Raw genomic sequence first — 25,942 nt, 5'->3', positions numbered from 1 at the left:
CTTGACATTTAATCCAGGGCTCTCCAATGACTCCCTCATCTGCGTGGGACCTGGCTAAGAGCAGCTCCCGTAGCGGCAAAGCCGATCGAGTGTTAGTGCTGTCGGTAGATACACAAAGCCTACGGCGTGGCCAGACCAGCGGGGCACAGTGGCACGTTCCCAGCTATCCATCGTTAATTGATGTGAAACTCTGCTCTTCACCTGCCGGCCCCGGCAGGCGGCCAGGACCGCTTTCCCGGCTCGCATTCCTCCCCGCTGGAATTCGGGTGGCTGCAGACACTTGGATAGGTTACGTTTGGCCCCCGGCGACTATGCAAAATATAATAAACACCCTGTTACAGAATCGCAACGCATCTTCAAAGGCGCAGTCAGCGGTACCAACCATCAGGCCCGGCAGTTTGGGGCAAGCAAGATGGAACATGCTTCCTTCCCGCTCTTCTCTTTCCCACTCTTTAAATGGGGAAGGATGGGCACAGGTCAGGATGCTCCTCCGAGCCATCTGCTTTCTCCTCCAAACCTAGTGCCCAGATTCGGGCTCTCTCTGCCATGGCTAATGTCACAGGAGCTATTGGTGGCACCGGGGCCAGCACGGTGAAGGCATGATGGACATTCAGCCTACTGCGACTGTCTGTACAACGTGCACAAAAGTTGTGTGTGCGTGTATCTGTAGATAAATACAAACATACATATATACTATGTATACAGTACACGTGAATTTAGAATTGCCTTCCAATCCCTTAGGTGTAAAGAAAAGAAATCCCATCTGCAAAGCCCTCAATCTCCGATATTCCCAGTGAGACATCCCTGCTCTCCGGAGCCCCACACGGGAAAAGCCGTGGGGACCAGTGTGGGTCTGCTAGAGCTAAGCAGGATTTCCCCCCTGAATTGCCACCTCACCTCAAGCAGAGCTTGTCAGAGGCTTATGGAATATAAATTACAAGCCAGCAGAGTCTGGCTGACACATAAATTGAGGAGAAGGAAGTGGTAACGCTCCACGGAGCTAAGCTTACAACCCCTCCGTGAGGATGCTGTGGTAGTCCATGAGACAGATACATTTCTAGCCTTGCAGTTTCTTCCAAGGACCTTGGGACTGTGACAAGTCCAAGGGTCTGGAATTTTTTTTTCCTTACATGCTATGTTTCTTTCAGTGAAGTAATCTCTCTCCTGGGCAACGGCTTCTCCTAGATAAGCGTCACCATTGTGCCTTCTGAGTATGAACTGGACAATCTGTAATTAAATTAAATTGAAAACAGCAGATGTCTTATTGGTTTTGCAGCCAGTGCTGGACATTGCTTACAGGTTAGATCCTTTCCAGTATCCCTTTCGGAGCTGCACTTGGATTCTCCTGTCTCCACTTCTGTCAAACCACAAACCATTCCTCGCTGAACACCCAGACCACTTCCCCTCCAGATCATAATAATGTTAAGGGGGGGAAAAAATCTGCCTTTCAGCATTAACCATGAATATTACTTACATGTCCCATTTACCACAGTATCCACTTACTTTACCATCTTCGGTGTCTTTATCCCTACAAACCCTACGGCCCAGAGAAGTGCTCCTACCACCGAGAGACTAAACTGTTTGCCCAAATAAACAGGAACTCTGTGGGAAAGGAGGGTTTTCAACTCATTCCTCCCAAATCCTAGCCCTCAGCACCGGTCCACACTTCTCTTTGCACCCTGATTTAAAGAAAGGAATTGACTAATTCTCCAGTACTTAATGCCACAACGTTTGTATCCCAAGAAGGGCTTCAATCTCAGTTTTACTCTTCTATCCTCTGTCTGGACCAGTAACAGAAGATTTTGTTTTATGGGCTTGGTTTGCATCCCTCCAGATCGGTCATCCCGAACGTTTCAAATCGAACAGAGCCCACTGACATACAAGTGGGACCAGCTACTGCGACCTGGGCAAAAAGCCACACGACTGGAGTCAAGTTTTTTTAAAACAAGAGCGGAACAGGACCAAACGGAGGAAAGAATATTTCTGGGGCATCAAGAGATTAAAGTAAGACAACTATTCTGTGAATAAAGTCCATGTTTGAACAAGCATTAGCCTGATGAGCATAAAAGAAACCCTGGCCTCTGCGCTGAGACAGTGCAGTCCAGTGGGAATCACCGTGCACCACTGGGGCAAGCAAGCTCGAATCCTGACTTCAACCCTCCTCTCTTGGCTTTGTATCAGAGCTCCACCTTGACTTGAGGTGCTCACAGACGTCGATGTCGCTGAGGGCAATTACCACCACATTCCCAATTTACGGGAAGGGAAATGATGGCACAGAAAAGACAGGATTGACCACGATTCAAATGAGAATTCTCAGTGGAGTTACACTGTGTGTAATCATTAAAGTGGTGTAAGAGAGAGGAAAGCCAAAGGTGAAGCCAAGTCTACTGGCCCATCTTGCTAGTCCACGTGAGGGACCCCCAATTTTGGGAGTCAGTGCCACGAAAAGGAGTAAGGACACTTCAGGCTGCCTTAGCCTTCCCAGTAGGCATCACCCACCTGCGGCTGAGCCGCTGGAAGACCAGAGCAATAGCCGAACTCAGCCCAGGGGGTGACAGGGAGAAGACTGAACGTCTTTGTCACGGCACTAGTGTAAATAATGACAACAGGCCAAAGCAGGGATTAATGCGATCCAAAGCCTGGGGACAGGGTTGGAAGCGCAGCACCCATCTCCCAGGTCCTAGTCACACGTCCTCAGTGCAGCCTGTCCTCTCCGCCTTGCGGAGCTGAGGAGCTCCCTCCCGTCTCCTCACTCCACGCACCTTCTGCTCACCATGACTTGCCCATAGATGTGTGCTAGGAGCCATTTAAAAAATATCCAGTATATTTCATTTTAAAAAACCCAGATCCACCTCTCTTCAGCAAATGCCTGCTCAGAGACAGCTTTGGTGCAAACAGTCATTCAACTTACAAGATTTTGGGGTATGTAATAGAAATAGCCCTTTGGGACCCTGGCACCAATGTGTTTCCAAAGGCAGGGACATACCAGATTTTGACTCTGCCTGGATTCATGCATGAGCTCTGAAACAGGCCGTGTTGGTCTGTGTGTATAGATGTGCCTTTTTTTAAAAAAAAAAAAAAAAAAAGGTATCACCCTTCTGTTTGATGTGTTGTTGGGAACGGTTGCTAAGGGAAGCGGTGTACAATTACAGCCACAGTGATGTCCACTCTAAGAATATACTTTGCTATGCATAGTTCAGATGCAGACACATCTCTGCTATAAAGAGCACGGAGATTTCAACAGAGGAATACTCCAACTTATGTTACACATGAAGGGTTTCTGACACATTGCTTAAAAACATCCCCCCCCCCCCGAAAAAAACCAACAACCCACCACAGGCAGTAGAAGGCAATGATTAAAACCATGACAAGCAAAAATCTCTCGCAGGAGACTTCCTTTCAATGTATTAATCAAGCAGGTATTTATAGAGGGGCAAAGACACCATACGCACGTACGCCAGGCTGGTTGTGCGTGAACCCTTCCCTTCAAACACTCCCTAGGCCCAATTCAGACATGTCCCTCCTGGAGGCTCATGCTAGGACCAACCTCAGGCTCTGGACCTGCCTTTCTGGGCCCACAACTTCAATCCCTCCTTGACAGCATGTTTAATGTGAATGTGAACGGGCTATAGCTGCTTCCTCTGGCCTGGATTCACCATAGCAGAGGAAAAAGAGCCTTTTCCATGGAAAAAGCAGCTCGCTGGCCTGTTAAACTTATCAGTGGTGTTTCTTCTAGGAGAGGAGGATATTTGAACTCGGAAGGATACCTCCTGAGAGTAATAAAAGCAACAGAGGGTGAGTCTGGGCTCTTTTCTCTATGCTTCAGTGCATTCTCAGTGCATTTTAGATGATAGAAATACCCCGTCTCAGAGGAAAAACCTGCCCAGCTTCTCCACTGCACGTGCAACCATCTCCTGGGAGCCCAAGATCGCTCTGGGTGCTGCTCGTGGTGGTATTAAGGACCTCTTTAGACCTCTGCGCTCAGGAAATACATTTTCTGTGTTGATCTGAGGAAACAGTGAGTGTTGGGAACTGCAGTCTGGGCAGAATAAAGACAACCGGTACCATTTTGCACTGGTTTGTTGTGAACACGTGGCAAGCTATCAAAGCACTTCTCTGCCGGTGATGTTGGGTCACTCATCTAACTCGCCTGCATCTCCTCCAAACTAAACTGAATATGGACGAGACCAACACCCCACCGAGCGGAGCCTAGAAATGGCAGCATTTCCTAGAGGCTGCTCAGATGTCGATCGCGTTATTCCACTCTCCACGTCTCACTTCAGCATCCCCGCAGGTTGGCATCACGCGGGTTTGAGGGCAAAGAGGGGATTCAGACCCAAAGCATGGAGCGGGGTAAACTCAAACCAGAGTTTTCCTGATACCGTCAATCCCCATATTTCACATGGAGACAGCTGCGACAAGTCTTTTGCATTTTAGGCACTGGTTCGCTTCCAGCCGGGGCTATTAGGTTGGAAAGTGTATACGTCGGCCAAGGGAGATACTCTCTAGAGGAGGTGTCTGCAGGGAGGGGATGACACGACGGCATTCTTGTGCCATGGAGCTGGCATACGCTTCGGGATCGCAACAAGTCTCATGAGATAAGCCGCGAACATGTGCAGTCCCCGAGCGCAACCGGTGTGGGCACCCCTCCTACGCGCGCGCTTGTCAACAGCTGCAAATATAAGAGGAGCCAGGTTAAAAAAGACAAGTTTCTTCAACGAACGATGCTCCAGCTCTGCAGGCAAAGCGTTCAGCACTTGGTTTTATCGCCCCGGAGCCCCGCTGGGGTTTAGGGACACGATCAATACGTCTTGCCCGGCGCTGGCCGGGCGGCTCAGCGGGTTAGCGCACTAAGCTGTTAGATCCTCCGCGAGAGCCTGGTTCATGTCTGGGTGCCGCAGGTCAGGCTGAACTCTGGGGACCGCAGCTCGCGGCCTAAGAGCAAGGGACAAACAAGTCCACCGCGCTCCTTCAAAACAGCAACATCTGCTGGCGGCATATGGGGGGCCGGGGGGAGCGGCGGCGGCGGCCGGCTCTGCCCGGGCTGGGGGCCGGCAGCAGCGCTCCGGGGATGAGCGGATCAGAGGAGAGGGCATCTTTATCCCTATTTATCACACCCGGGGATGGTAATTCCCGAGCTTGCCAGTGTACAGCTAGCAGAGCTCCTTACGTTTTGGGAGGAGATTAGTCTGAAAGGTGCTAGAGAGACACAAATCCAGCTCTCCAGAGCGAGCATTTTATTCAAGTTTTTAATTAACAGGAAATTATCCCGAAATGGCTGAAAACATCTGCAAATGCCTGACTGCGGAGAGGTTAGGGCCGGAGCTCGGCAACGTTTTCCGCTGGCATCCTTTGCCTCATACTGCCAATGCCCTTATTTCACTTCAAGACAGCTGCAACAAGTCTTTTGCACTTTGTGCATGGGTTCGTTTCCAGCCCGGGCTATCGAGTCTGAATGTGTTGCAAAAACTGCAGTTTTAGGGCTGACCAAAATATGTCATAAACTTGTGTGAATCCATCCAATTATTTTGGCTGGAAAAAGAAACTGTGTGTGGAGAAAGTCAAAATACTTTACTATCAGCTATGAAACATTAAATTCTTTAATTTCAGATAACACTGTACTTTTGACCTGTACTGATCTGTGACCTTTTGCCATGTCAAGATATTTTTAAGAGATGTGCAGTTTTGGGCTGACCAAATTCCTTTGCAGTTTTCTGTGCTCTTGCACATGAAATCAGTTATCTGCACGGTCTATTCACTCTCTGCAATTGATTTCCTTGCAGCTTTCCAAAACCAGCATCATGTTCCCTGCCTGTGCACAGAGCTCACTGAGACTTGTTACATGTTTCTGAAGAGCACTATGGGATTCTCTGGAGAAATGATATATTATTTATTCTGTATACATGCCATCAAAAGTGACTGGGAAGAGCTGAACATGAAGCCATTCAGTATTGCAAATGATTCTGCAATAGAAATGATTTTATTGGGTCTGATGGTGGGGAGTGGCAGGGCAAAAAGGGTGACTGACTGTGACAAGAGAAGAAAGCCACTTGGAAGAGCCCTCTCTAATGCAGATGGACTGCCATTGTGCTCTCTTCGGATAACTCCACGCTGCCTTCCTGTCCATTGCTCAAATTTGCTTTGATTCTGCATTACCTAATTTCTTTACATTACTCAGCCAAACTGGGCAAGGCGCAAGAGTGATCTAGCATGGGAGAAGAGAGCAGAGGGGTGCAAGGAGGGTAACAGAAAAACAGATGCTCAAAGCATCAGAGCCGGCAGTGCTAACAAGTGGTTAGAGCCCCCTCTGCTCCTTGCTGGTCAATTTGGGACTGATTTTCCATAGCGATTCTAACAAAGCCTTATCTGCCTGTATATACCCTGATGGAGGTGGACTCTAGTGAACATGACTATAATCTGTCTCATCCTGCTTTATAATTGCTTTTGAAATAAAATGAGCAGAAGAAAACTGCTGTTTGGTAAAAGTAACCACCAGATTTGTGTTCTGGCTGGGAACACTCAAGGCTTTTGCATGGGAAAATTGTGAATCAGTGAGAGACCCTGGGAGAGAGGCTGGGTCTGATGTCTGCTGGGCTACAACAGCCCACCACTTCCAAGGCAATGAGAAAAGCAAAAACGGACCAGATAGTTTGCGAGCTTACCTTGGTTTACATGCAATATTGATTTTCAGTATCTGATGTTGTGCCTTATTTGCCTCTTCCCCTAGTTGCTAAACACCGTCATTATCCAAGACCAAATAATTACACGGATTTACCCGAGCCCAATTGCTGTACCGACCAGCTGAGAGGCTCCTAGACATGCTTTGACAACGACAGGCAGAATAAAACACAGAGACACCGATTCTCGTGTCTGCTCTGCGGCTTTCAGCACCTCTCCATGGTTTTCAGCACCTCTCCAGGTGCGAATCTCCTCCCAGCTGTGTAGACAGTAAGCTCCTCGGGGCAGCAGCCTTTTGGCCTTGTCTGCATACACCCTAGCATGGCAAAGCTCTCTTCTTCGTTGAGATTCATTATAACGCAAACGTGCACACTTCTCCTTCGATGCTTTTGACGTATTTTAATGTACAGGGGTAGTTTCTTTGGCCAGTGCGTGTAAGTGCATTGCAATGGTCCTGTTTATTCCTGAAGAATGGATTTCAGACAGTTTTGAGCCTTGTTGGGAATTCTGTGTTTCCATCAATACATGTTATTCCTACACGAACATCTCAGTGTTTCACTGGATTTGTTACTCACTGTAACCCCAAGCCAGGGGTCTCTTCCGCTCTTCTCTTTGTCCCTGCCGATAAAAACTGCTTAGCGGCTAACCTGAGTTTTCTAGAGCAGTAAAATAAAACTCTGCAATGACAAATAAGCTACCAGAAAAATTCACTCTGGTTTGGTAATTTTGTCTTTAGAGAAAACAAAAACCTGACCTAGCTTTCCTCTCCTGCCATGCATGTCTTCACTCAGCTCTGGTACAGACACCGGGATATTCCCTGGAAACCTATTTTTTAAAACCTATCTTTCCCGCAAAATTGTTTCTGCACCAGGGCAATTATCTGACTTATTCAAAGTTCCACCCGCGGTCAAACCGCCTGAGTCATGCAATCTATATATCAGCAGTGCACCCTTAAAAACCTCTAATCCTAGGAGACAGAAAATAACATAGCATTAAAAAATATTAAGACGTAAAAAACGACAAGTGTATTAGCCAAATGGCTGTGTGGTGCCTAGTCATAAAATTAAACTTAATAACCCCTCCATCGTGGTCATGGGAAATAAAAGAGATGGATGGCTTCCTAGAGCTTCTGTGGATCACAGAGTTCCCTTTCCAGAGATGTGCTTGTTTTTGGAGGAGACAGGGACCATCCTGCGGAGCTCTGCAAGGCGACACTGTTGGGAGGTGACCCCTCTCGCACGCACTAAAATCCAGGGAAAGACTACTATTATTTCATGGGAGTTTGCAAGCCTAACACGGGGAACCCAAACATCAACTATCTCTTTGCTCCTCTCCTGATGCCACCCATGGCAACAAATGTCATGTGGAAGCTTCCTGAGTCACTGTCCTCCCCAGCACCTTGCTGCTGGGTGGGAGACCCTCCATCTCTGCTGGTTGCCTGGGGTCAGCTCGGCAGCAGTTCTCCTGGCAGGAGGAGAAGGCTTTCTGTGCTTGTCTTCTCCTCTTTGAGCTGTGGTGGGTCCACATGGTCACAGGAGAACCCGCCTGGAGACAGTCGACACCAGCTCCAGTTGCCCCAACAGCCTTGCTCCAGGCTCTTGCTCCCATGGGACCACAGAGACCAAGGAAACAAGCTCAAGAATTCCACAGGTGAAGGCAGGACTCCTTGTGACCAGAGGAGAGACAATTTTGGTGGTGAACCTGAGCAGAAGCGGGACTGGGAAGCACACGGCTGGGTAGAAGGGAGGCTAATACTCATCTATGCAGTTCGGCCCTCGGTGTCATGCTTTGAAGCAGAGCGCTCCTCTCTTCCTTCCTAGCCTAACAGGACCTGAAGAAGCCAGGCACCTATGAAAGCCTGACCCCAAGGGTCTGCCAGCGTCACAAAGGACTGTCCAGTTTGCACTTCTGTCCAACAGCAGGAACCCCAAGTCCAAGCCACCTATCTATGGGACTGTTTGGTTTTCACTTTCCACCCTGAAGGGATGTGCTTCTCACAGAGAGGCTGTTTCTGCTCTCAAGGTTTGAACGGCTGTAATATAGCCATGACCTGCTTTGTGTCCTCCACGAACTGAGTCAGCCCAAACTCCTGCTCCCGCAGCTAAGGCCCTCGTTAGCTTGGACGCTTCACAAGAGGCTTCAGAAACGGTGCTCTCCTTGCTGCCATGGTGATCATGCTGTTCACCAACCATCACGATTAACCTTGCCTTGTCTCAGGTCCTTATAACCGTGTGTGTGAATAGACTGTGGTCACAGGTTAGGCCTGGGACTAATTCAGTGGGTGTTCTTCTAGTTTCTGAGCACAGGACCAACTCTTTAGGGGCAAAACCCGTGCCAAGAACAGCATGCCTTGGCTGGATTCCTTCTTGCATCAAAGACTCATTCTTCTCCTTAAAAATAGCTTTCTTCCCCTTAAAAGGAAGCAACAGCTTAATTTAAACCTAATGAAAATAGGAGGACCAGCATGGTGACTTGCCTGCTCCCTCTCTTCCAAGCTGCTTTGCAAGAGACTTGGGACCAGATCAAAATGCTGTCAATCGAACATGCCAGCAGGGCTGTGCGCATGCTTGCTCTGCAGCAAATATGAGGTCACGCAATTTAGGCATAATTTGGCGAGCAATGTTTTAGCAGCTCTGACGGCCTAAGAAATGACATCCCCCAACCCACTCTTCCTACCCTGTGCCAGCACATGTGCTTCAGCGGCTGTGATGGGAGCCAGACAGGGCAACTAATGCAGCGGGAGAAGAACCCTCCCCGCCTTTTTTTCCTGCTCAGTTATTTTTTAGCTGGATCAGTTCCTCAGTCTGATTCACTTCACAAAAGCCTTGGTCAGATCAGGACAAAGACATAAGCGCAAGCGTGGAAGAACCAACTGGGGCAGACAGGAACAGCTTAACCTCGCTGGTAGAAGAAGTTCTGCAGCCAAATGTCAGACCACAGCTTCAGCATAGCCGGCAGGTTGAAGATTTGAATTACATGAGACGGAGAGAACCCCAAAGTATAGGTGCTCCTAAGGTGACATGCAGAACTATCATTTTCTCAGCTTAGCCAGCACTAAAACTCCCATCAGCTTTGCAGGGCCAGGACTGCACTCTGGCTCTCCCTGACAGCCCTGTAGTTAAGTATTCCTCCCTGGACTGCTCCCTGCACAACTCTGCATCTTGCTAGACTTTGCTTCCAGCAGATTTCAGGCAGCGTTTTAAATCCCTTCCAGTTGCCTAGGATTGAAGAGTGTTCATGGGTACCTTTCTTTCAGAGAAATAGAGGTTTCCTTCCCTTTTTTAGTTTCAACCATAACCACACTTCAGCCTTTGCAAATTTTTGTGGAGAGCCTTGGATGTCGGTATTTATATGAAAATGCATGGCAAAGATGCAAGAGACTGTAGTTAAGGTGCTAGTCTGACACTTGGGAGAATCTGAATTCAGACCTCACCCTGCTACAGATTCCGCATGTGACCTTGTCCAAAGTGCTTAATCTCTCCATGCCTTCACTTGCCGGTTGTAAAACGGAGAAAGCTATCACTGCTTTTGGACTTTAATCTCCTCAGACCTATGCCCAGTCCAGATCTGGATGGGATTTCTAAACCCTGCTGCTGTCTTATGACTATACCCTGTTTTTCTCCAACCTCCTGCTCTAGCACGTCCATGCTTGTAGCCCTAGTAAGATGCCTAGTGAGTGCCTGCTATGGCACTGCATTAAGCCACAGAGCCGTCTTCTCCTCACCATCACCCCTTCTCTCCTCAACTTCACCCTATCTACATGCAAGAGTTGCAAAAACAAGAGCACAGACTCAAAAGAAAATATCAGGCGATTCAAGAAGAAGTATCGGCTAGCCTCTGCCTCTTTGTTTTCCTAGCCATAGTCAACAGATGTTAAAAGAAGCAAAACAAAGCCATTCAATACATTGGCCATTGGACCCAGCCAGTGTTGAGCCTGTCCTGAATAATATCTAACGCTGCACTCTCCAAAGCCTGGACAACTGCCTTGTCTTCCAAGGAGAGAATGTGGCATGCAGGTCTGAACAGGTCTGCTCATCAGGACTCCTGGGCTCCTTCCTCAGCCCTGCCTCCAGGTGCTCCCCATGGAGCTAGACGTGTGACAGCACACAAGTGCTGCAGGCTGTTCCCTTTATCAAGCCTTGCACTGCGCTAACAAATGAACTCCTTGACGTTCACTTGGACACTGCGTATCTGACCTCCTCACTGGAACACACACACATGCAAGGCAACAAACATCACTGCGGTTTAACACAGCTTGTGGCAGGTGACAGACTAATCTTCCCCCACTCTTTCAGACTCCATCTCTCCATGATCCTGTACATCAAGAAGCCACTCTAGCCACTGTGCTCATCAGATGTGCCTGCCTTCTCGCTGACCCACCGCTGGGAAAGCAAAACGCTCCTTCCGTGGATGGCGAGACATGAAGCGCTGAGTAAGGGAATTTCTTTGTTGCCGGACTCATGATTTTCTGTCATCTGTTAGCACCACCAGGAAACGAGAGTGGAGACTCCTCGTGCACAGCGGACCCAGCAGGTTAGCCCCTGCATGTTTACCGTGTTACCACGACAGACATTTATAATACAGAGCACAAAGGGCAGACACGGCTAAGGGCTACACGCAGCACACAAAACGCTTCTCACCGCTCCTGGGGCCAACTCCTTCCCTGCTGTAATTTCCTTTCTTCGGAGACATGGCGTACGCGAGATCAGCCAAGTCCCTGAGGTCTCCCCGAGCGCACGATGAACCAGAGAGAGCAAAACAATCTAGCAAACAGCCAACGTTGTTTTGCCCTTAATACTGCATCTTTTTCTACGTATCTCCGGAGGCTCTGTGTTAGCTCAGCCTCTCAGCGGCGCTTGGGGTATGTAAACAGGAATTAACTCTTTCCAACAGAAACTGAGGCAGAGGGAGATGAAAAACCTACCGAAGGTCAAAGACTGATCACTAGCACAGCAAACGTAAGAGCCCTGAATGTGGTAGATACCTAAATCTATCGGACTACTGGCTACTTACCAGCTTCCCTCTCATTTCCACAGGAAAATCCATCGCCGGAAACATTTTCCTTAAAATATGTATTTCAAGGTCAAGTTTCCATTTGCCATTTTTTAAGAAAAAAAAAATCCTAATAATCCCAGCAAGTGCAGCTATTCTGGATTCTTCTGGGAGGACAGAGACCTTTAGCAGTGCCACAGCCGTGTTGGCAGCAGTGGCAGGACACTAGGGACATCTGCGGCAAGGTCCCCTCCTTCTCTGACTGGTAGCTGCATCAAACTATGGATCACAAAATGGAGGCAGGGATTGTTCCCAGGGAACGATGTCTATGTTGGTGGCAGAACAAGGGAGCTTCTTCCCTGCCATCCCTACAAACAAGTGATAGCCTCTAAACACAAGAGAGAAGGTATCCAGCGAGCAGGAAGAAACAGCAATATCATTCCAACACTTCATCCACAGCAGGATCAGAAGCACCGGTGACCACCATGTGCTGTTTGCCCAAAAGATGACTCAACCCACACAATGCACACACATCCAGGCACAACTTGGGAAACAAGCAACCAAAGCGATGAGCTCTGGTAAGAGCAACAGATGTTCCAAACCTGGAGAGGGCTGGGACGCTGAACGTGAGTCAGAGGTAAAAAACGGTCCTCTGCTCGCCGAAGCCTTGCGTGTTTTCAACAGCCCCAGGGACCCTGTGTCATCCAAAGTGTTCCAATATCTGCACAAGACTCACAGTCGCGTGCAGGACAGTGTGGGAACAGGGAGGACCCTGACCCACTCAGTACTAGTACTGATATAGCAGTGGCAGTCCAAATGTTTGAGTGATTTGAGCCACCCTGCCCTCATAGCTTCCCTATCCAACATCAGTCTGGACTGTTCTAAAAAGTTCTGGGTCAGCCTCCACTTTGAGAAGCAAGTGAGACCTACCATCACTTTCCCAGTGCCCCGTGACAAGCCAGCATACTATTTCATCCTTCATGGGTCTGAGATGGCCTTGCGAGCCAATGGTACACTGAAGCTGATACAGTATTAGCAGCTTTGGTCACTACCAACCTTGACCAGATTTGGACGGATCACTTCAAGTTGAAAAATAAAGGTGCCATCAATCTCATAAGTCTCCACACACAACTGATAAGCTGAGCTTAAGGACGCAAACTCCAGCTCCACGTCTCCTCTCCAGTAACGATGGAGATCCACGTGCCATCGGCTGCTCCTCTGGAAGGGGTCCCACTCCAAGACACAAGCAGAGGGACTGTGTGGCCTGTGCCATCAGGGAATGAGGCAGCCAAGTGGGGGAGCAGAGAGGTCTCTGAAGCATAAGACACCCTTTCCAGAAAACAAACCCCACCTGGAGAGTGGCAGTACAGTAAATACGCTGCCCCAGCAGTCCACTGCCACGTGAGGACAGCCCTATTTCCCCACCATACACCGTTATTATGGGCTAGTTACCAGAGCCGCTGCTTTTTTCTCCTCCCTGCCTTTGCTCTCTCTGATGGTTTTAGAGCAGGACAACCAACCACTGCTGTGCATACCAATAAACAAATCACCCAGAATGATCGGCAAATGCACAAATTATGACTGTCTGGGTTGCAAATGCAGCTGGTGCAGCTGCAAGCCACGCGAGACGAACCCAGCAATTAGAAACCAGGAGCGAGCCGTTCGGCCAGGCCATGCAGCCAACAGCCTACTTGGGGACCACGACTTAATTTGATATCCCTGGTGTTCAGAGGTGTGGGGAAACAGAAAGGGAGACCGACCTTAGCTGAGGAGACTGGCAATGACACTCCACTGTTAAGTGCCACAGTCTCCTCTCTTAATGCCATAGGGAAGTTGCCACAAGAAATCCGCTCGCCTTACAGATGGGCCCTGGTGTGAGACACCAGATTTCCACGAACAGCTCATGAAATGGAAATGGACAGTAACCAGATGATGCCTACAGTGTTACTACGGCAATGGTAACTATAAAAGATGTGCGCAAACAAAACCACAGAAACAATGCTGTTCTCCTCTAACAAACTGGGCACAAACGGCATTTGGTAAAAGCTCAGCTCTCATAATCTACAGTAAGACGAGGCTGGATGCAGCTGCAGGTATCTAATTAGCTAAATATCTCATTACCTGCAACATGTTGAGGAGCAGGCTCCGGAACTTGGTTCCTTCCACCATGAAGAGAGCCATTTTATCACAGAGCTTGGCAGCTGTGGAAGCAAAGCTGCGGTCTGTCACTGCTTTCTGATAGATGGTCTTGACGATCTCACCCAGCATCTCCTCTGAGTTGGTGGAGTTCTGGGCCTCCTCCATGAATGTGGTTAGCTTGGAGTCAACATCGCTGCTGTTGTTCCTCATGCTGTTGAGGATTTCAATTAATTTGTCCATTTTGTTCTTTTGGGGATTGGTGGTTTCCACCGTGACTTCGTCCTGGTCCGTGAAAAGGGAAAGACAAGGCGTCTGTTACACAAGGAAAAAACAAACATATCAGCCCTTGTTCTTCCAGAAACAAGAAAGGGGGAAAGGGGATTGGGGAGACATATAAACAGATGTAGAAAAATTAAGGCATCTTCTAGAGGCATAATGGTCTCATCTCAGAACTGGAAGGCAGTTAATGAGTCCTGACCTGGAAATGTTCTCTTCCCCCATTTCTCATTGTAGTCAACCCCCTAGTGCTCACCCTCTGCTCAGGGAGAAGATTTGCTTGAGACATTGATGCAGGATACCAAGGTCAGATCACCCCCCAGCTGTCTTTGTAACCTCAGAGGGACTTCTGGGGGGTGCCTGCCTGTACCTCAGTTTCCCATGTGCAACATGGTAATAATGGACATTTTCTTGCCTCCATTTTCAAAGCTAGTTCATTAATGTTTGCAAAATGCTCAGATAACAGTTCTACAGAATATCTACAGTTCAATGTATATTTAACAGTCTAACTTGGGATCACAGATGTCACATGATCCAGGCACTAGAAGAACTCTTAACCTTTCCATCTCTTGACTGTTACGTGTTTCACTTCATGCCATTCTCATGGAATTTATTGCTTCTTTTTAAAATTTAATTATGCATTTGTCCCTTTCCCCTCATGCACCTTGCTTGCTCTGGTCTGCTCTCTTCTCTTCCTCCTGTTCAATCTTAAAAATGTGCCATACAATACAAACCTTTAGCAATTTTCTTGCACAACTCTCATGCTAGCTGGCAGGAGCTATCAGGCCAATTGTGTTGATTACACGCACTGAAGAGTCGTGCTTACATGATGTGTTTCTTATAAGATTGTAAGTTCCCAGGGCATGCAACTATTAAGCCTGATCCTGCAAACCATTTCTCACTTGGGCAGGCTCACAGAAGCTACAGTGTAAGAAGCTATGAGTGAGGACGATTTTATGAAGAAGCTTTTGCAGGCTCAGGTCCTACATTAGAACATGAGAAACTAATTAAAGTGAACTCTCTGAAAGTCTCTGATATACTGCTTTTGCTCTAAAGAATATGAAAATAACTAACAAAATATATTCCTCCCCTCATGGTGCATACATAAATAGTAAACGCACGTGTACTCAGAGGCATACATTTCCAACATGCAGTCCCATGGAATTGTCTATGTCCAGGTTATTTTTGCTCATTGGAAATGCCCACATAAATGCATTTTCCAGCCTGAAAAAAGCATCTTGAGAGAAAGAATTCTGAGTGCCACAGGGGGCAAATGAAGGTTTTATCTCAGAATTCCTCAGAAATCTGAGGCTGAAGATTGTTTCCAGAAAGGATTTCGCCTCTGTCATTTGCATGCAATACCTTTGTTATTGTTGGGTAGTTGGAAGGAAGGGGAAAAACAAGGGCGTTTCAATTCATTATCTAGATAAATGGATATCACCTTTAAGTAGCTGACTCCAAATATTCAGCACTCAAAGTCTAAGCTTGGCATTTAGCTCTTTAGTTGCTGAGAGACAAATTGCCTTTTTTAGACCTCTGCGCAAAGCAGATGAGCTCTGCAGACTGGGAGTCAGTCAGATGGGACCAGCCACCGGAGAGGGGCCGCCTGTGCCAGGGCTTGCGTGTGCACCAGCCTTCTCAGAAGGCCTTCTGCAGGTGTCGGGGGAGGCTGCACAACCTACTTGGGAAACTCAACCCAACAGCAACCTCAACCAAGGAGCCACATGCTGATGGGTTAAGCGCCTCAGCAGTGTGTCAGTAAAAAGCCTCCTGGAGAAGCACAGATACTTCAAGGGAAGTGTTGACACTGGGAGATTAGAAGACAAGTCGGGTGCCCTCATGGGAAGGTCCCCGGGAACCCAGCCTTCCCTTCACGTGGAGAATGGCCAACGGCCAGACCCTTGAGAAAAGGGAAATTCAAAGGTCCTCTAAGGCGTAGTACCTTTTCTTTTAGTCTCCTTCGCAGCCTGTCTTTGGAAGACTGAAGCAAATTGATCTTGGGTCTTTCCCCAATGCGCTCGTGAATACTGTCTTTCCGCTTGGTTTCTGACTCCTGGGTGTACTGCTGAGACTGTTTCTCCACAGCCTCCGGGCCCCGGTGCATTTCTAAGGGAATATGCACCGTGCAGACGGAGGTGTCCTCGATTTTCAGATTCTCAGTCTCTTTGGCATTTCTGTGCGTTTCTTTGTCGTTGGGTGAGTGCTTCTGGTTGTGGTGCCATCTCCGGTTCTGGCTGTAGCCGTGGTGGCCCGTCCTGCCTGAGGAGTGAGGGGCCTGGCCTCCCTGGTAGAGTTTCTGGTGTTCCCTGTTGTGTTTGGTGCCACCTTGCTGATGATCTGTGTGCTGCTGAGATTTATTCCCACCAGGAAGTCTCTGCTGTCGCCTGGAAGGACAAAGACAGACGTTATTACATGCAGGCCCCTTATCTTTTTGCTGCCTGGATCTGTAGCAGAAGAGCAATGAAGATGAGGAAGACCTTTTCTAATGGGGTTAACTGAGGCACCATTAAACATATTTACTCACAAAACAGCCTCATTCACATAGTGCCTGTAGCATCAGAGCCCTGATACCCTAAAGCAAAGGCACATAACGGTTAGGTCGTGCTTTCAGAGAAAGCACTGAAGGAAAAAATTGCAGCCATGAAGCAGAAAATACGATTTTTCTCCCTGCTAGTGACCAGCCAGAGCCACATGAGATGGAAATGACTTGAAAAAGAATATGTAATGGTTTCAGCCCTGCTGTAGTCATATAAATTATCCCAGCAGCACAGCCTCATACCAACTAATACATTTCCAGACCCTGCTGAGCATCTACATCAAATGCAACCTTAATGAACAGAAATAACGTAACCCCAGACTCAAGTTACATGATACCTGAAAAATCATGTGCTATTGTATGCCGCACGAGGCTTTGCTTGGCAGGTCAGTGTTAAATCAACTAGTCCCATTCGGTTAACATATCTTCTGTCTCACCAAACAGTCTGGCCCTTAGGCGTTTGACTTTGTGGGCCTCCCCACCACAACAGGAGGGACAATTCCCTGGCATCCAGCATGATGTAATATCTGACTCATGCCTCTAAATCTCCCTTCAAGAATAGGCCTATTTCAGCCGGGGTTTTCAGGAGCAATTAGATAACGTTACTTCAGTTCCCAGGAAAAACTCTCCCTTGTTTCAGTGTTAGATGAAGACTTGCTTCGACACAAAATCGGGGAAGACTTGGCTAGTCCCATCTCATCAATGGGAAGCCAGGCAGGGAAGAAATGTCAGAAGCTTTTTTTTTTTTCCCAGACAAAAGTAGTTCCAAACCTGCCTGGCCTGTTGTATTGTTCCAGTGACTGGCACCTTCGTTCTATCACCAGCACGTACTGCTGTGTTAGTGAACTGCTCAGTTTGCCATATGGTTTTAAAAGTGTATCAGGAATTTCTGAGAGAGAAAAAAAAGTGAAAAAGTAGACTACAAATAACACAGGTACCTACACCGAACGTTTTCATTTGGCCTTTCTCTCTGAGGCAGACACCGACAGTTCTTCCCCGCTGTTTTTACAAAAAATCCTCCGTTTCTAAGAACCTTTCTCCCCAAATGTCCCCATTTCTGGAAATCTGTTAGAGCCCTGTTTACACAACAGAGCTTGCAAACGCTGATGTCTCCCAGAGAGGGCCAGGGAAGGAACAGCCGATGTCGTGTTAAACACAAATGCTGTGGCCAGTATTTCCCTCCTTCCTTATGTGGTTGCAGATCTCAATGGTTCACTCCTTGGGGAAAAAAAGACCGAGGAAGCCACAGACTGGACAGTCAGAAGAGACCAGCTCTGCCCTTCCATGACTGCTACCACCATACCACCATGTTGTTCATCGTCGCTTGGAAAGGAAGAGGACACATGCACAGATGAAGAAACTGAAGGATACTTTTGGCACCCTACTAGCAGTAGCTGCCTTTGCTGCCCGTATAAAGTCTCGCCCTTGACTCCCGTATAGGCGACCGGCTCAGACACCTCTCCCACTGGTAGCGCAGACAGCCAACACCAGTAGCTCTGGATAGGAGATAGCGTGAATACAGCTCCGGGCAGACAACACGGAAATTCAACAGGCACAAAGAAGAGCAATTGCCGGCAAACGATTTGCTTGAGAGGATGCATCTACTCAGAAGGGGCGAGCAAACCCACTCGGGCTGACTCCGAGCCCCTTGCTGCAAGCAAAAAAGAGCCAGCTGAATGGAAGAAATGCTTTGGCAGTGTCTTTGCTTTTGCGTCCAAAGTTTGCATTTTCTCTAGAAACATGTCTGGCGTGGCAGGGTTCCTCAGAAGCAGACACTGTTACACTAAACTGCAAAAAAAAAAAGGTTGAAGAGCGAGGAAATTTTCCTCTTGTTTCTTTCTACAGGAAGCTGGAGCTGGAGGAAATTCCTGCCAGCAGATGCAGCCAGAGAGTGTCTTGCATCCTCCAACTGAACTTGGACATTTTGGATTTCCAAACGGGCTGTCAAGACAAGATTATCAGCGTCTGCACAACACACACACACACACACACGCACACGCACACGCACACGCACACAAATAACAAAGGAAGTTTAAAGGTCTCCTTCTTGCAGAAGGGCAAGACTTAGGACATCAGACGGTCTGCCTGGCTTTGCGCTCCTTCGAACTGGGTTCATGCCGAGACAATAAAGAAGATACATGTGGAGTGTCGTGTTTAGTGAACATCACATGCGTTCACCTCCTTCGGAGGTCGTGTGCCTTTTATCAGGGTAACTCCCTGGCTCCTCGGCATTGACAAGCTGTGTTTCTGGGCACGCAAACAGGAACGCTCTTTCTCTCCCAGTGCCTTTCCCCTTTCGGATTGGCTTCACCGGCCCCCAGCACCGAAAAGCGAAGTGACGGATTCTGGAGCACGGCTTTACCGGGGAAGAGGGAGAGGGCAGAGCTGCAGCGCCTTTAACGAGGAGACGCTCCTGGCATCCACTGGCTTCGCCTGGGACCGCACAGGGTTAGAAACCAGCCCGGCAGCAGCTCCCTGCATGCCGGTTGCCTTTTTAACACTTGCTATTTGCTCCGAGAGCGTGCTGGATGGTTTAACGTTCAGCTCCTTACAAGGCTCTGGGGAACCGTGCTGGAGACTCGCAGGGGAATCTCTCCAGACTCACATCAAGTCAGAGACAAACAGGCGCACACGCAAGAAGCAAAGAAACGGAGCAACAAATGGTAGCGTGACAGTAACCCATGCGACTCTGTGTCGCTACTGGTTTTGTAGCCGTTATAATCCCCTCTCTGTGGCTCGGTCTCGTCCCTTAACCCAAATTGCCATCTCTGTTGGGATAAATAGCACAGGGTATTTTACACGTTTCACATAGCAATTAATTTTATTTTCCCAGCAGAGGTCTGCGCAGCTCTGCTAAGCGTGCTCGGACGAAGGAAGTGGCCATTCACAAATATCCTTCAATGGTCAGTGGCTAAACAGCCTCCAGCCTTGCCTGCCAAACCCATCTGCCCATCAAATCTGTATTCTTTGGCATCCGCACGAGTTAAAACCTACTTTCTGAGGCCAACTGGCTCCTAACCATAGAGACTGAGGGCTTATGCTTGGCCAGCGTAGGAACAACAGGCTTGTTCTTGGTGGCAGTGGAAGGAATTTGTGTTTAGTCTCAGGCCATCGATTCCGGGTTTCTGAGATATTCAACATGGTTTTTTTCTTTGCAAGCTGACTGGCAGAGGAGAAAAAAAAAAAAGGAGACGGGGGGGGGACCTTTCCTGTTTGCGGGAGCTTACAACCATTTTATGAGTACAGATTCTCCACATAAAGTTTTCCTGGCATTTCTTTGTTTCCTCTCAGTAATGCAATCATACAAACTGCTTTGTAAAAGAAGGAGCAGAAAGAGCAACGCTTACGAAAAGAAGAATGTCAAAATAAAAGTTAGTTAAAACCTTTTAGCGTGCGACTTAAGTTGTCACACGCTTAAACTTGCAAGAGTTTGGCTGCTGTAATGTAGCGTTCACTCTCCGGGGTTTTGCTCTTCTCTCGTCTTGGACATCCAAGTTTAACTGCTCAGCTTTGCTTCCAGTTTTGGGTTCATATGCCTAACAGGCTGCTACTGTATTTGGGTTGCAAGTACTGCACAGGGATGACAAAAGCTACACACGGCTGCAGTTTTAAGTTAAGAAGAGGGAAGGCAAAATGCGTTTCTGCATTTAGACAAAACTGTAAAGCGGCATGGCACCCGAGACGGTTCTTCTTCTTAAAACATTCCAAATATCTAGAAATCACAGAAATGAGCTATGAAACAATCCAGCCTGTTCCTACTGCCATAAATTCCTGTAAGAAGTGTTTGAAGAGACATTTCTTCTAAAGACAGAATGATTTTATAAAACTAATATTTTCTGTTTCAGGGCTGTGAAAGAAATGTAACATTAAAACACTGAAGCGCAAGTGGACTATTGTTCAGTTTGGAGCTTTAACAATAAAACAGGGACAGGAACGGCACCTCTGCTCATGGCCAGAGGAGTTGAAAAGGCAATGTTCAACTGGCAAGTGCTGAACGAACACAAACGTAAACCGAAGCTCTACAGTCACTGATCCCAGGAGAGAACAAGTTAGGAAAAAAACACAGAAGAAAAAAAAGGCAAAGGAAGGAAAATGGCAAACAAGAAGTGATGTCCACGGCTTGGCAGCAGGCATGGGTGTGGAAGATAATCCAGCGTTCAGGCAAACACTTGTTTTATGCTGTTATCCTCCGAACACCCCAGTGAAGCAAATTTAGCTCTGCTTCACAGAAGAAAAGCCAAAGGAGAGAGAACGTGGCCTGTATTTTAAAATTATTTAGATATTTGCCTGTACAGCTCTCTTGCTACGGATTAAACCGGCTGAAATAACATCGCGTTTGCTCAAGGGTAGGAGCGCGGACACAGGCACGACGGCTCAGTTGACTCAGGATAACTCGCCAAGCTTAGCTAACCTGGTGGCGTGGGAACCTGAAGTCACTTCCAACACCAGGATTTTAGGCTTGCAATGCCAAATGCAAGAATAGCTCATGCTGTTAAAGATGCGGGCCTCAGTGATGCAGGGTCCCACAAAACCATCTCTGAGAGGACAGAATTCACTCCAGAAAAGCACCCGAGCTCCTGGCAGATCCTTCCGCTTTTCCCTTCCGATCATCACTTAGTGTGAGGACTCAGTGCCTTGCGTTGGCTGCTGAATCAGTCTGCCTTCCCATGCCAGCCACTTGGCTCCAGCCCCAGGGAAACCGTCCCCACCTGGTGTCCGATGCAAGGTTGCAAACTCCATGGGAAGCAGCACCAGGAGACTAAGGTGGCTTTGAAAAGAGCCAAGTGAAAGGCAGGAGAAAGGGGATCCCCCACCATCGTTGCACTTCTGTCAGTTATGACAGTCATTTTCCACCCATGATCTGAAGACTTTTGGGATTCATGGGTTATTCTGAAGGGCCCACAAAAGGTAAAGTGGAAAAGCAACCCTAATGCCGGTGTGCTTCCATGCCTTTCAGGGGTCTCCAGTGGCAGAGCTTGGGGGGACAACATACACTAATATCCTCCTTTCTTCTTTACAGTAAGCTTGTGTGGGTACTGCGCTGGAGAGCACTGGTTGGGTCCTGGAGCCGCACTCCACCTTCATCGCAGGCATCGTGCCATCCTCTTCCTACCACAAAGCGCAGTGCCACTGCCAGAGAAGCAGTGATTTCCTAGGCTACGATGGTCCATGCATCAATCCCATCCACGCTACCCTCAGGAGAGAGGTAAGGCGGTACCGCCTTTCTTTCACTCTGCAGCACTGGGATTTGAATCGTTAAAGTATTTTGCAACAACTGGGCTGAGTGGAGTCGAGCAGAGAACTAAGTTTTATGCCGGTGGCTTTGCTCGGGGCACAGGACGGCACCGTGCCACCGGAAAGAACCTGGCCAAGGGATTCTCAGCAGCTGCACTTTGTCAATCACATTCAGGGCACACGTTAGTTCTGCAGTGGTTGCCTTGGGATAGATCAGCCCTGGAAGAAAAGTAACCCCCTCTCCCCCCAGTTAAAATGTTTTGTTAAAATGTTTATCTGAAGATGCAAATCCTCAGCCTTCCTGGTGGTGATGGGCACGTTCCTCAGCATCAGTCTCTCCCCAGGCAGACGTTGATCTCCAAAAAAAAAAAACCTCAACAAAATACGATGCCCCAGAGAAACCCCACAAGCATCCAGGGACGCATTCATCCCTTCACGGTGCAAAGCCACAGCAGCTGCAAAACGCAGCTATCCAGAGAAACCACGCTGCATGTGTTCTGCAGCATAAAATGGTCTTTTTTGCACCTTCATCAACAGTAATATTCCCTCCATGGCATCTTCCCAGGGAGCAGGCATGCCAGAGCAGAGGTTTCCTTTCAAGACAAACCAGCACAGACTTAACACCAAAACTGGCCGTTGTTGCCCCATTCACTTTCAGGCTCTGCTTAAGAAAATGCTCTTATTGCGCAAGGAGCAATCCTGCAACTACAGACAGAGCAGCTTGGTGCACTCATTAAACATCCAAAATCTCTCAATTTTATGGCACCTTGGAAAGGTACAGTCAGATTCCTTCAGCTACAAGAAGGTATCTGGAAAGCACAACGGTCTCTCTTACCTGTTCACTCTGATACTGAATAACTGCTTTCACTTCAAGGGCCAAATTCTCATTCAGCTCAGGCTACTGACAAAACTCCCACCGACTTCAACGGGACCAGGAGTTGGGCCATCAGTCAATGCGGAAACTAAAGAGACATTCAGAGCTACAAAGAGACTGCAGAAATACTAAAAAGCAAGGGGAGAGAGCCAGGGTTGCCGAGCTGGGAATAGGATGGTATCATTTGTGCTATCATTTCTCCACTTTTTTTTCTTTAATTAACAAAACGACATACCTTTCAACAGACTTCAGATCTGACAAATGGCTGCCCTGGTAGAGGACCCTATACAAACAAATGTAAGACTCCAGCTGTCTCTGTGATTACCAGCCTACGTGCTCAGAAATATAGGATTCCTGTAAGTTTTACTACATCGTTTGCTCCCAAGGAAAGGGGCTGGAAAGTACAAGGCTGGGGGAAATAACTCCAGACACGTGCACAGCTGCAGTCTAAAACACAGTTGCTCCGTCCCGTCAGCCCTGCTCATATCCCTTTAGCTGGACAAGTCCTCCGAAAGCTCGCACCATTTGTCTGGCATGTCGAAAGCCTGAGGACAATGCGGGCTTGCATTCTCCTAGTGGTTGCATGGAGATTTGGTTAGGCAATTCCTGTAAATATGGAGCATTCAGCAGCTCGATCTACAACAGCACTTGGAAAATTCACCCCACAACGTGGAGCAGTGCATGTGCTTTGGGATCGGGTGCTCTGGGCATCCCCCTGGAAAAGCAACGTCAGATGACTTGCCTCTGGAAAAACTGCCCGAGCATCATGCTTTCCCTCAGTCCGAGATAGCTCTCCTATGGGACAAACCTTACTGGACATGCCAAGCTCCTCGCAGGGAGGGATGCTGTTTTTGTCCCTTTTTTGTGCAGTGCCTAACGGTTGGGGGGCATGACCAGGGCTGCACAGCAATTAACAATAAATAGCTGCTCACAGTCACTTTGGCAAGAAGTTGAGACTTAACGCTGGTGCCTTGCCCAAGGTCTAACCTTCTGCTTCCCATTAATCTTTCTGGTGCTCAAACGAAAACATTCCTCACCGCATTTCGCTTGCTGGCTCTCCTGTGCCCTACTGTGTTTAGACAACTTCTACAATGCACCGGTCTCCAGAGAAAATCAGGTAAAGGTGTCCAAACTGGAGAACAGACCATAGGGCACACAAAAAGCTTGTCCTTCTTTACTTTCGTACCGGCAATTTGTCGTCTTTGTTCCTGGAGCAGGCCCAGGAATATAATGCTGAATCTTGGGAAAGCCTCATGACCAGCTTTGCTATTAACATGCCTCTGATTAATCAGGAACTGCCGATATTAGGGATTATGATCTGATGCCGGAGCAGATTCTGAACCCGACGGGGGCCCCTCAGGATCTTCCACCCCCAGGAAGATCCCACATACTCATAGCACCCTCAAAGCATCCCCAACGGTAAAGTTATTGCAGCTGTGAATGAAGGATATGCTGCTGGGTTAGATCGATGGGATGAAAGGCTGCCTCCCTCCCTTCCTCGCTCCCATCTTCTTTTTGAAAATCCCCCAGTGACTTTCTGTTGAGAGGGAGAGAAATTAAATATAACTATTCGAGTCATCAATGAAAGAGTTAAAAGTCTCAGAGACTGATACCAACAGCGAAAGCTAGTCTCTGCATTGTTTTTCTATTTAGTTGGCTGGATTAACCTAGCTTGAAAAGACAAAAAGGCAGGAAGAAGCAGAGCCCTCTTAAATATCCTCCTGAACAAACTGATTTTTCTGGGTCCAGCCTTTCTGAATGAAGCGTTTCACCCAGCGTGAAACGTGAAGGAACCCCATGCCTGGCATGGGAGGCAGCCTGGGACACCGGGTGCAGCACGGCGCGCTCAGAGGCTGGCCTCACACCGCTCTCCGGAGAGGGGAATCGCCAGCCCCGCCGTCCCCTCCGCACTCAGGTCACGGCTGTGTCCCCTCTCCCTGGGGCTGGCGACCAGGACACCCACTGTCCCCAGCAGCAGTGGCTATTAAGAGGCGGTCTCGGTCCTCGTGATTACCCTGGTTCAGGGCGCATCGATCTGCGGGATTAAAGCCCAAATGCCTGGGAGCGCGTGTGGCATTTTAGCACATGCACAGGGGTTGGCAGGATTGGTGCGTTGCGCTCATATTCAGTCTCCTCTCCCTCTCCACCCTTTCATTTTGATCCGTGAGAGGTGCCGAATGCTGCACTCCCCGCCGATCCCTAAGCGAGCTAGGCACCGTCCAAGCACACCCTGAGCCCGGGGGCTCCAGGGCGTCTGCACTGGATTACACCAGACTTTGGGCAGAAGTTAGCTGGCTACATGCCTGTCCAAGATGCTTCTAGGAGCTCATGCTAAGGGAGGAGCTTGACAATAATTTCTTTCAGCCTCAGAGCTGGTTTAAGGAAGCCACCACCTCTTCTGCTTGTCCCCAGCCTTGAACTCAACTGTCTGCAGAGCAGCACACTGGGCAACTCATCTGAATTAAAAAAAAAAAAACCTAGAGGGAAAAAAAATATTCCAGCCAGACCAGCTGCCTAATTTTGTGCACTGCACAGCTCCACAAATAGCCGGACTGGCACCACTGAGCAGGCACTGCTGGGCCAGCCAAGGCCAGAGGGGTTTGGGCAAGGCAGCGCTGCTGCTGCTGCTGCTGCAACTGCCCATCAGCACTGGTTTTAGACACCTAAGGAACGGTGTGAACCAAACAGGAAGGCCTGAAGGACCCCAGTTAGGACCTAGCTGGAATTTTTCAGCATCTAAAACTGGTCCTGAAGGTCTACCTTGGCGGGGGTCAGGGGGAATTTTGCTATTATTTTTATGAAGAAACGAGCCTGAATTTCCACTCTAGAGGCCTGACTTCCCCCAATAAGTGTTTTTCACCAAGCCTGCTTCCATCAAAGGTACTCTGATGTTTCATGTATGTGCATAAAGATAACTCAGTGTCATGTCAGTATAGAGAGCATTAAAGCCCGGCCATGGCTGTTTTCTGTCTTTGCTTTGATTGAGAGTGGGAAACATTCAAATAAGCTTGACGGTTCCACACAATTTAATCAAAAACCTCAAAACCCCACAGAAAGCAACAACCACCAACTCCAAGCATGAAGAACACAGGACTTCTGTGTGTTTTTCCTTTGGCTTCCTCTCTCAAACTGGTTTCGCTTGGCTCCAGTTTCATTTTTGTTTGCATTTTTCTCTGATGAGAAGGGAACAAGATGTCATGTTCACTTCTGAA

The 25,942-nt window shown here is 48.3% G+C and overlaps 1 protein-coding gene across 17 annotated transcripts in view; it reads right to left on the bottom strand.

Moving 5' to 3' along the window:
* The window catches only part of CTIF (cap binding complex dependent translation initiation factor), a 212,650-nt gene that overhangs the window by 50,814 nt on the left and 135,894 nt on the right, over positions 1–25,942 (bottom strand). For 10 of the 17 annotated variants that reach the window (XM_068927877.1, XM_068927868.1, XM_068927874.1 and 7 more), the window contains 2 exons: positions 16,028–16,469; positions 13,792–14,121 (listed from right to left, as the gene is read on the bottom strand). In XM_068927877.1, coding sequence (XP_068783978.1) covers positions 13,792–14,121; positions 16,028–16,469 — 772 coding nt within the window. The remainder of the gene's footprint in view (positions 1–13,791; positions 14,122–16,027; positions 16,470–25,942) is intronic. The other 7 variants (XM_068927875.1, XM_068927878.1, XM_068927870.1 and 4 more) reach the window with 1 other exon arrangement.

This window comes from Struthio camelus, chromosome Z (genome assembly GCF_040807025.1).
Source record: "Struthio camelus isolate bStrCam1 chromosome Z, bStrCam1.hap1, whole genome shotgun sequence".
In the NCBI taxonomy this organism is placed as follows: Eukaryota; Metazoa; Chordata; class Aves; order Struthioniformes; family Struthionidae; genus Struthio; species Struthio camelus.
The sequence above is the reverse complement of the archived record's forward strand: the minus strand, read 5'-3'. Positions and strand labels throughout refer to the sequence as shown.